This window comes from Syzygium oleosum, unplaced genomic scaffold (assembly GCF_021117445.2).
Source record: "Syzygium oleosum isolate NSW1041296 unplaced genomic scaffold, Sole_v2.1 Sole_v2.14, whole genome shotgun sequence".
NCBI lineage: Eukaryota > Viridiplantae > Streptophyta > Magnoliopsida > Myrtales > Myrtaceae > Syzygium > Syzygium oleosum.
Window position 1 is genome coordinate 7,522,635 of NW_026607498.1, and position 11,855 is coordinate 7,534,489.

Below are 11,855 nucleotides of genomic sequence, written 5' to 3' on the forward strand. Positions count from 1 at the left end.
ATCCCATAATGGTGCAAGTCATCTAGCTTTTGCACGGTTCATTTATATGGGGTGATTTTCTTGTAATTAACTGCAGTGTATCCCCCTCAAAGTTATGGAGTGTCTACCTGCCGATACCGTAACTTGAAGCCCGTGCAACGGGCATCGTCGATTTGGACTTTGCTTGATACTGACACTGTTGGTACAGGTGAGTTGCCTATACTGAAGTATAGATTTAGAGAAGAACACGGATGTAGGTTAGTAGACACTTTGGGCTGCTACCAGGCATAGTGACCAGCTCTGAAGCCAACTCTGTCCCATCTTTATATGGGGTTGTCCGTAGGATGTCCCTCTCTTCTGCCCTTCTTACTTGCCATCGCAATGATGGGCTCGCCGAGCGTGTCTGCGTTCCTTGCTCTGAATGCGAGATTGGCAACAAAAGAAAGGAGAGGAACCGGATTCGATTTTTCACTCACTCCCAGTGCAAATTTTCTTTGATGAAACTGATTAGGGGTACATGAACAACCTAGAACTCTGGTCACAAATCACAGGCTCTTGCCCTCTCATCCAATTTTGATGGAGTCGCGACAATCATATTCTGAGTTGATACCTCGTAAAGTTGCTACATCCTTTTCGATGATGCCTCGTTATAGCCTACGTAACCTGGCTGGGGTTTGGTTTTCATGTGCGATTCGCCGTAAGTGGTCGACCTCGAGTTCGAAGTAAGACGATGCCTTACTTGCATGTGGAGTCAACAACTGGGCTGCAATTAGGTGCGTTGGGTGATTTTGTCCAATTCAGTAAGCTCCCTCCTAAAGTTGTAACGTACAACCTCCTTTCACAAGGATTTAGGGTACTCTACTCTTCTGAGACTTGCACTGGACAAAATGGTTTCACTGGTATATTCTCACGTTTCTGTTTCCACAGAGAAGAAAAGAGGTCTAGTAGCGGATTGTACACGACCAACGCTATCTACACTGAAAATGCCGAGGACTAAATGATGCGGCGTGATCTCATGAGTGTTTAGAGAAGTGTGTTCGGAATAGAAGACGACGAACGTGTTCATATATCTAACGCAATCAAATAACAACATCGAATTAGGATGTCAAACTCTTGTTTCTAGGATATCTCGTACCGTTCGAACAATTTGATCATGCGTCACATCCACACTTAAAGAGAGAGAGGGAGAGAGGGAGAATCTTCGGGTTATCGAATCAATTTCCTGCTTCGTGCAAGGATTGTTTACATTTCGAATCATCACAGTTAAGCTAAACGATTTGGGTACTTCTCTAATCGCCGGAAGACCAAGAATCTAGACCGCGGAATCAACCTTAGTTCTTCCGTCGCGGTGACAGATTTGAAATCGAAAAAGGCCAGATTAATTTTCCTAAGCGAGACGACACGAGGAAAACATCCTCTTTCCGTCGGTCAATAGATCACTGACCCAGAAGCAACAAAAGGCAACAAACAACATCATTAGGCACCGTGTAACGAAAGCCCATGTTGAGCATTTCTCATTTTTGGCAGAAAAGTCAACCGACACATGCATCATCGTGAATTACATAAGACGACTCACGGACGTACATTAGTCCTTCCGCAGCGCAGGCTCCCTTCTGCGTTAGTACACACGACGCTTTACCGTTCGTTAAAAGGAAAATGACGTAAACAGTCCATGAATTTTTGTAATTTGATCCCTTAATTTTTAATTTATTCAATATAATCCATGAACTTTAACCTAATATTCAATATGATCCCTGAAATTTTAATTTGTTCAATATGGTCCTTGAACTTTTGGTACATATTCAATATAGTCCCTGAACTTTATAAAACTATTCAATGTAGTCCTTCCATTAATTCAAGTTCAGAGACTATATTGTACATTTTCATCTAGTTCAGGGACTAAATTGAACATGTATCAAAAGTTCAGGGACCACATTGAACATTGGGTTAAAGTTCAAGGATTACATTGAACAAATTAAAAGTTCAAAGATCAAATTACATATTCAACCGAAGTTCAGGGACTATTTTTGTCATTATCCCTTCGTTACAGACACAGAACAGGACCTCTCTCTCCTCCAAAAGGCTCCTTTATTATATCTCGCGTTGAAGGTTAGACAAAAACATGGGAAATCGAAATCAAATTTGTAATCGAGCGTCCCTTTGTCTAGCCCGGGGGGGGATCCAAACCCCTCGTTGGTCCTCGCGTAATCGACTGTCAACGTATTAGGGAATCTATCCAACTTGGTAGAAGACAAAACTTGTTCTGTTCATAAGGGTGTTCAAACCTAACACGTACTCCTCGTCTCCACAGCTCCACCCTGACTTCTAGGATTGAAACCCTGTCACGTGATGGAGAAAATAAAGAAGAGGGTATCTTCCAATTTCGCCGATTAGATTTCTTTTGGGGTTTTGCTTTTTGTTCTACTTTGCTGATTCTCGTGATCATCCCTCGATGTCTAGTACTTGAGCTTTTCCATGGTAACCAAACTGATGCTAATTACTAGTAATGCATTCCGAAAGCAGCTTGGCAGAAAGCCGATATTACAGCATTGTGGGAATGCGACCTATTGAAAAATTCAAGGGAGCTTCACACCGGATTTATATGCTCAATGTTCAGTCTTTGTCCACCTATAAACTTTAAATGTCACAGCTTAAACGTAAGAGGAGGTGTTGAAATTTCTCACGTCACTTGACAATACGTGGCTTATATGCTCTTTATATATGTGATCTCTCTCAAATAGACTCCACCTATAAGGATTAGTACATAAAAAGCCTAAATATGAGAAGACCTTTGTTGCCTCCAAAGCAAAAGCTTTTAGTGAACTATTGAAGCTACCTTTGATTGCAGTTTAGGCTTGGCTAAGAACATAGAGAGGGCGGAGGTCATCATTCCCCCCCGAAATTAAGGGTCGACCAGTAGCGAAGGAGTTTTCACCCGGATGGGGACAAGGTCAAAACTCCTACTTTGCTTCCAACATCTTCACTATCTGGATGATGCGAACGTAAACTAGAAGCACGACTGGGGTCTCGACCTAAAAGAGGTTGGTGCAACGGTCTCTATCAGCCTTTTCGAGAATGCGATTATTCTAAATTAAGGAGGATTCTAATCATTCGATTATCCCACCAAGGACCAGGATACGTACCTACCCTTTTCTCGACCAGCAAGTGGAGGATCAAGTAAGCAAATGACGAGAGGCAGTCATTACATGCCGACTTTCTTTGAGTTTGTGAATCTTGTTAAAGAATGTTTCAAGATATTTATTGACCACATCTATTAAAGAGATGTTGTCATTTTCAATGCGCCGGCTTTGCAAAATACGAGAAAGACGGTTTCACGGACATAGCAAACTTTCCCTATTTTGACAGGGACGCTAGAGATGTCAATCAAATTTCGAAAAAGTACGCGATTACCAACATTAAAAGGAGGGGGGGGGGGGGGGGTGGATTGTGCAATTTACAACCTCAGACAATTTGCAACTGCCGCTCCCTCTTATTGACGGAATTGCAACTAACACTAAACAAAGAACAAGAAAAAAAAACGTGGATAGCCTTCGACCATTTCTTCATGCAGACAGCTCACGATCGTGCAATTACATAAATGCTGCTACATCTTTCAAACACATCACTTGGAAGCATTGAATGCTCATGGGAATCTGGATCGCCTCGAATGGTTAACAAAAAACAAAGAGAGAAATCCACCACGCACCTCTCATTGGCCAACGCCAATCTCTCCAGCAACAGGGATAATCACATGCAAATTCAACACCGCAGCACCTAATATAATTAGGGTCAAAACATAATCACTCTGTCACGACCACTTAATCTTGATTTACTGATTTGATTATAGGGGGCTTTTCTCGTTCGTGGTGAATGGCAATCATGTCTCCAAGATCGCTATTGAATAATGGGCACGAGATCCAGCCTCGAATTGTTTTTGTACCACTTTGAGGGATGGTGGTGTAATGACTGTCAGTATGGCATCACCACCCCCATTAAATTTTGCACTGGCAAATCCCAACGCCGTGGATCAGTCGAACCGTCGCGCGTGGGGATACTGTACAGGTTGGAGAAGATTTGGTACGTTACGTTTGGTGGTGAAAAATCAACGACACCCGGCAGATTTTGAGGCAACATGTACGTATTGAAATGAGCTTAGAGGAGCATAGCAGTGGTATCGAAAGTCAAAGTTTAGTTAGGGTTTTGATATCGATGTGGACCTTTGCCTCGTCCGAATTCGAGCTGAGGTTCGGGGTTCTTGACTTCCACCTGAGATGCAATGAGGACTACTCCGATCGGAGTAAGGAAACGGTACCCCGATCTGATTGAATTAACGGTAGGAACGGGTTTTGGAATTAAATTAGTGTGGTTAATGAAGAGATGGTTGTTACGGAACATACGATCGATCGCTCTAGGAGTTGCAAAGATCGAGTGAGTGAAGGAAGTCGTGGAAATGTGGAGCAGATAGGAAGAGTTCTCAATAAGGACACCATAGTGGCCTGCTTAGGTTGAAATACTTGAAGTCGTTTTTTTGTTTTTGCAAAAATCGTTAAAGACTCATTGGTGGTTGTTTTACCGGAGAACCGGGAAACAAACTAGATCCCTCGTGAACGGGCTCGGAACAGGCCTAGCAAAACCGGTTCGATTCGTTTCTCGGCTTAAATCCGCACCGTTGTTCACTCCTAGTATTCAGGCAGATATAACCAACGTTGATGGAATTGGACGGTCTCTATCCATTGTCTTATTTTTGCAGGAATCGAGGTTCCATAATTTATGTTGTTAAAAGTAGAATTCGCTATCCCATGTGAATTCTAGAACCACTCAATTTCTTTCTTTGTATCTTCTGCTAAAAAGCAAAATGTATCTACCAAAAAGGGCTCATGCTTAATTGGGAGATTGTCCCTTCACTTGCGAAATCAAAGGGAGAATAATTGAGGAGACAAATTTGACTTCCTAGCTTTGCCATGCCTTTGTTCCACGAGTGTCCCGCCAAGTCTCCCCGAAAAGATCAAGGGCAAATGACAAATCGAGTCACTGATATTTCCTCCTCAATCCTACCAATTTCGGCGAAGCAATTGACTTTAACTCGTGTCCTGATTCGGCACGAACGGAAACGATGATGCAGAATCTATTAGTGGTGCGCTTTTTGACCGGTTGGACAGGCAGAAGTCCAAACGGAAGGCGAAACGGTGATGCGACTAGAACCGGTGGACCAGTTGACGACATCGGATCGGGCTCAAATTCGGTCGTTTTAAGCGAAACGGCGGTCTGAACACAACTCATCGCCTTTGGCCATGACTAACGATGGATTTTAACGATTCGGGATCGTTTAAATGGGTTTTTCTATTATTTTAATATTTTTTATGGATTTTAATTTTAAGGTTAGTTTTGTAATTTTGATATTTTATGCTTTATAGTCCTAGTAGGGTTTGGTTTAGGGATATATACGCTTGTTTTATGGTTCTTTTTGAAAAACAGAACATTATCATCAATATTGAATTTCGGGATTTCTCTCCCTAAGCAAGATTTTGCTTGAATTACTCGTTGAACGCTGCGTCAAACGAGGACTATCAAACATGCTGTGCTCGCGTTATCATCGATTGTCTTTTCTCCGTGTCGAAAATTAGACTGTAAACTAGATATATTATAGGACTAAACTAGCTAATTGGCATGTGGGGATTCCAAACTTCGAGCTAAGAAAATTTTCCATACGTAAGTCTACGTATTTGTTTAGCTACAAACTTCAAAGTACATCTTTCTCTCCATATGCTGTTAATACTATACAGCATACAGCATACAGCATACAGCATCAGCTAGCGCGAATCACGCAAACCCCAATTGTCGCACGTTGGACTCGATCTTGAATAGAAACAAAGAGCAACACCTTCGGTCCCTCGACACATCCCCCGTGCGTGGGGAACCCAGGTCGGACGACCACCACCTTCCCCACCTCGTGCTGTATCTGCAAGTCGTGGGTTGCAGACTCAACGGGGGATTTCGTATCTAATGAAAGTTACACGGAATGACGCCACACGGGGGGTCGATTAGGCCGTGCCTTCGATTATAATATGCATCTCCATCGCTCAATAATTGGCCACCAACTCCATCTCGGTGAGCGATGGATGCCTGCATTGGGAGAAGAGAAGGGCAGGTGAAGAAGGTGAAGTAAAGAAGGGGAGGAGGGGTAGTTGAGCTCGAGGCTATCTTCTTCCTTCGGCGATTTCACGCCCACCCTTCCTCGCCACTGTCGTTTCCATTTCCCCCACACATCCACACGATTCTTGCCATCAACCGGGCCGACATCTTCAGTGATTTTTACCCTAACGTACTACTCACTCGTTCATCTGCTCGAAGTACAATTTTCTGTTAGCAGTTAATAAGGATTCCTTTCCTTTCTTTTTCGATGTTTCGATTTACAGAGTCTTTTTTTCGTGCATGCGACCTCATTACACCTTTTAGCTCGAGTTTTCAGTTTGGACCTTTCGTCCATTTCACTTGCACGGGTCCCAAGTCTTGCCCTCTGTTTCAATCCTTTCTTGCCGTATTACTTTTTCCGAAAATCCCTTTTTTTCGCGTCCTTCGATTCACACGATCTCGTGGGACATTGCAATTTTTCTCGAGACGACCGATTCTTCGTCCATCATTTTCCAAATGGGCACGTGGGATTGGGGCTCCTGCTTCATTTGCCCATCCTTTGCTGTCTCGTATCGAGATCATTGACCGGAAGATTCCATGAATTTCTCCCACCCTAAGAAACAGGTAAATTTTGGACCCGCCAATAATGCAATTTTTCGAAGGCCACCCCATCACATCATTGTCCAAGATCATGGGGGAAAAGGCGGAAAAGTCAAATTTTCCTTTGCGGGAAGATTTGCAAATATCACGAAAGACGAAGCTTTTTTCTTTAATCTGCAGGCAGTGAATGATGTCATGTCAACCACTCTCCTTCAATCTTCGAAATCCTCGAGGAATAAAAAACTCTCTCGATCGGTGAATGAACCCTTGAAAACCGTACCTTTCCTCTCATATAATAATTTAAGAGTTCGCTGAATATCAGAAGCAAGCTCGAACCTACTTAAAAAATTGTTCATTGCATGGACAACACTCCATGCTAATCAATTCAGCATTATTTTAATCGTGCACTTGCGATCACATAAACTCAAGTGGGGGGGGGGGGTCACTTGCTTGTAACTTCAAACCCAAGCACCTTCTTCCAAAACCCAATAAATTGGGTGGTCCATAGAATAATAATTAAGCATAGTCCATTTCTCGCAAATGAAAGTCTTATATTTTTCACCCTTGTGTGAGTAACATTTGGTTTGACCGCGCGGTTCGTAGGAGCTGGAAGTGCTGCTGCATCATCGGCATCTCCAGATTTACACTGTCTAGCGGAAAGCGATAAGGCGGAGGCATTGAGCATGTGGTGATAGTCATTTAACAATTGGCGACTTGTTTGCTAGTGGAAAATCATTAATGCCTGGAGAGCTCAGAGGGTTCTCGTGGTATATAAGAGCAAACCGCGTCACAGCTCGCCTCGTGCTCACACACTGTTGGAAGCGATCCAGAGAGAGAGAGAGAGAGAGAGAGAGAGAGAGAGAGAGAGAGAGAGAGAGAGAAGCGAAGAGCATGGGAAGAGCACCATGTTGTTCTAAAGTGGGTTTACGTAGGGGGCCGTGGACGAACAAAGAAGACACGATGCTTGTTAAGTACATTGAAACGCATGGCGAAGGTCATTGGCGATCCTTGCCTAAAAAAGCAGGTACACTTTAATTTTCCAGTTCAACTGTAACCATTGGGAGGCCAGTACCATGAACTCAAAAGTAGCGTCTCTTAAGAGACTTTCCAGTATGAGATTTTTGTAACGGAAGATGAGAGAAAGCTGAATTGGCTAGGGTTACTGATTCCTCCAGATCATATACCATGAGGGTTTTCTTTGTTCTGTTTGGTTGGAACTTTTTTGATGTCGTCTTGATCAAAGTTAGAGCAAATGTGAACTTTCTAGAGCCACTTCATAGCGTTGATTTTCCAGCCCAACTTCCTTATAGGGTCGCTTTAATTGGACCTTTTCCCTGTATTGTTTCTCTCTGTACTTTCTGAGGATCAATGATGGATGGTTCTTTAACAGAACTCGAGAGAAACTGACCCTTTTTCTTTATTTTCTTGGGCAATGCATGAAGGGTTGCTGAGATGTGGGAAAAGCTGCAGGCTAAGGTGGATGAACTATCTAAGGCCAGACATAAAGCGAGGGAACATCACTCCGGATGAGGAAGACCTCATCATGAGGCTCCATGCCCTCCTTGGAAACCGGTGGTCGCTGATTGCGGGCCGACTGCCGGGCCGAACTGACAATGAAATCAAGAACTATTGGAACTCCCACCTCAGCAAGAGAGTAACCACCGACAGCAATGACAACCCCAACAAAGGACTGAGAGGCCCAAAGAAGAGAAGCAACAACGACAACCTCATCACCACCAATAAGAAGAAGAGGCAATTAAAGAAGAGTCCTCAAGAAGATCAAGAAGAAGAAGAAGAAGCCATCACCACAAAGATCAAAGTCCACCAACCCAAGGCAATTAGGGTTTCACCAATATTCTCCATCGCAAGGAACAACAGCTTTGAGAATGTGGAGGTCGCTGACGAAGAAGTAACGGTGCACGATAAGCATGAGAGCAATGATGCGATCATCAACAGTAACAATGCTTATGGTGACAATGATCTTTCATGGATGATCAGCGAGGCTAAAGAACATAACTGGTTCTGCGATGATGAAGATTACAATGACATGGTGGATGTTGAAGGGTGTGGTGGTACTGGTGGCGATGAGATGATCCGCTCCAATGATAACAAAAACACATCATCTTCTTCCCCATGCCATCGTATTTGGTTGCCCAACAACAATAAGAAGATGCTGGAGAAGATTTTTGAGGAGTATCACGAGCTGCTCAAGTCGGAGGATCACCTGCAACTGGAATCTTTCGTGGATTCCTTATTGATTTGATTTTTTTCATCATTTGAGTTGGAATGTGTGAGTGGAGCAGTTTGGTCCAGTGTCCCATGTTAATGATCGTCCATTGGAGAAGTCTCCCTTTTCTTTTTTAATTTTTGTTGGGTTTTTCTAAGAATTTTTTTGAACCCTTCACGTGTCTATTTATTATCTTCCGTCTTCTAAATTCTGTTTAATTCTCTCCCTTCTTCTTCTTCTTCCACCCCACCTTTACTGTGTTTTTTGTTCCCGTGATAACAATGACGAACTTCTCAATCAAGCTGTGTATAGCTTCTACATGTTGCAGTCTAGTGCTATGGTATGCTTTAGATGTCCATAGTATTGTATTGTTGCACTAATCAAAGATTCAATACTCATGTCCCCTCTCATATCTTGTGTTTGACATGTTACTAAAGCTCGCTTACACGTAACGGAAGCTGTGATGAAAGACAGCATCACTGTACCTGGATGTATTATTGGTCTTTTTCTAACAATAATGTTGTAGAGAATGGTCTAGAAACTATACTCGGGCCATAATGCCCTTGCCTTGTAGTCAAATTAGAGTTCTTGTCAGGGAGTGTGAGGTGATTAAGAGGAAGACCAATGGAGATTCGAGATGGGTATGAGTTTGTCAACACACAGGCCCTTCCTCTCGGTCATTAAATGAGTTTGTCTATTGGTGCGCGTATACCATAAATGTGCATCTTACAGCTCTCTGGCCTCAGAAAAGCTTTCTCATCCACGGGATCCACTTAAAGTGGCAGGTTGATAGAATACTTGTCGAACCAGCTCATCCTAATGGATTGAAATTGTAATGATGTCCTTCAAATGTCACCTGGTCTAAAGGAGAAAGGTTTACAAGAATATTTGAGAGAACATAGTAGAATTTTGGAAAATTTTCTCTTTTCCTGACTGCCATTTTTAATTCAAGCATCACATCGCCTATATAGCTGAGGTTAAGGGTAATACACACATTTTTCATGACCAGTATGGCCAACAAAGCATATTACAAACTGGCAAGGAATACAAGAGAGTTATCTGACACTAAGCTAAAAAGATTAGGTATAGACTCAACAACACAATAAAGTTTACAACTGTGGACTTTAATAAAGTAGTCACGTGTACTCTGAAAGATTCCATCACCTATGAATAGGTCCACGATCTAGGTGAAGATTAGGATTTTCATCAAAGCTAACACATGTCTTCAAGATAAGATTCCGCGAAGTCCCATGAATCTTGAGAAGGATCCATTGGTTCTGGTTGATTATGCTTGTACTCATCTAATGCCTGGGGGATGGACTCTCTGGTGGTATGATATGCGTGGAAATAATCTCATGTCATTTCCTCTTGATAAGCACTGCGGACCAAAGAAACTTCGGAACAATTTTATTCTCTTCGCATAGGATCTTGTGAAAGTACTCGATATACTCTGTAAATTTGTTTGAAAGCGAATTCAAAAGATCTGTACAATTGAGCAATAGGACAAGGACAATTGATTTGTTCTGTTAGTCACGGGACATAATGTTGACATTCTATGCGGAAGAAAATAGTTGTGTGGACTTCAGGCTCTGGAGCTCTGCACTTTAGTGAAGCTGTTCGAGAACCTCTGCAAAATGCTTAAGATAGCATGTTTCTGAAAATGTTTAGTACGGAAGGCACTAACGATCCTGTGCACAGTGGATGTAGGGAATTCAATGGCTATGTTATAGTTATGAAACAAATACCATTATAATCATTTTAATTCCACTGGAAAACTGATGATCTCAATGTGAAGACAGGGATGAAAGGGTACATCTGAATTGATCCCAACTGGTCTAAGATTTAAACCTTTTATTGTTTTTCAACTCGAAATCCCAAATGAGAGGTTTCGCATCTTTGACAAAGTGTCCCGAAAGGACGAGCCAAAGTCTTTCGGGTGCCGTATTTCCTCGAAGGTTTGGTGGACGGAAAAATACCAAAGAAGTCATAAACATGTTGCACCTGTGCCAATTCAGCCATCAACATTTCAATTGTATTAATTGAATCCTAAACATTTTGAAAATTTGCCGATTTAGTCTACCTGACCAATTTTGGCCGGAAATCGCTGAAGTGGACGCATGTTGTCCTACGTGGCACGGCCAGCGCTAACGCGAACAATTTTTATTTATTTTTTTAGGATTATTTATTTTATTTTCCTTTTCTTTTCTCTCTTCTTTTTTCTTCTTCCGTCGCCAGTCGCCCGCCAGTCGCCAAGCCTCGGCGATGGCCGGTGACTGGCCACAGGCGACGATTGGTAAGGGTCGGCCTCGCCAGGTTCGAGCCAAGCTCGACCTCGCCGGATTTAGCGAAGCGAGACTCACCCGAGGCCCCTCGCCGGTTGTCACCCTTTGGCCGGTCGCAGAACATTGATATGTTTGGTTTCACAAGAATATTTTGAAAACGATTCTGCTCGTGGAAGAAACTGAGGATGAGGAACTATTTTTACGAAAAGTTACGACCATTCGGATAGAATTCAAAATTCTTAACTTCGTACTTGACGGGTAAGATTTCTTTGAATGTAAAGTGATGGTGAAGTGCGGCAGGTGAAAATCGTCCACTCTTATGTCTACAAACCGTATCTTCTCCCATCAATTTCTTCATGCAAAGCCGCTGCCCAATATTTATCACCGGCATCGATTTGTAATATCCATTTGCCAAATTCGGTCGCGAAAGTTCGAATTTTATTCAATGTTGGGCAGCGGCTTTGCATGACTTTACTATACGGTAATTTCGTTCAATGTCAGATTTAATATGTCAGCGGCTTCGAATTAATACACCTCTCGCCGAGTATTTTTTTCATCGGGAGATCCTTTTCTTGAATTTCAGCGAGAGATTCATGTACCGTTAGAGGGTACGATAGTTAATTTAAGCCTAGAAA

At 42.6% G+C, this 11,855-nt stretch overlaps 1 protein-coding gene across 1 annotated transcript; it reads left to right on the forward strand.

Annotated features, from left to right (window-relative positions):
* Window positions 1-7,329: 7,329 nt before the first annotated feature.
* Window positions 7,330-9,149, forward strand: LOC115691253 (transcription factor MYB123-like). The gene is made up of 2 exons (XM_030617849.2): window positions 7,330-7,735; window positions 8,154-9,149. The coding sequence occupies exons 1-2, from the start codon at window positions 7,450-7,452 to the stop codon at window positions 8,972-8,974; spliced, it is 1,107 nt and encodes a 368-aa protein (XP_030473709.2). The 5' UTR covers window positions 7,330-7,449; the 3' UTR covers window positions 8,975-9,149.
* Window positions 9,150-11,855: the final 2,706 nt, after the last annotated feature.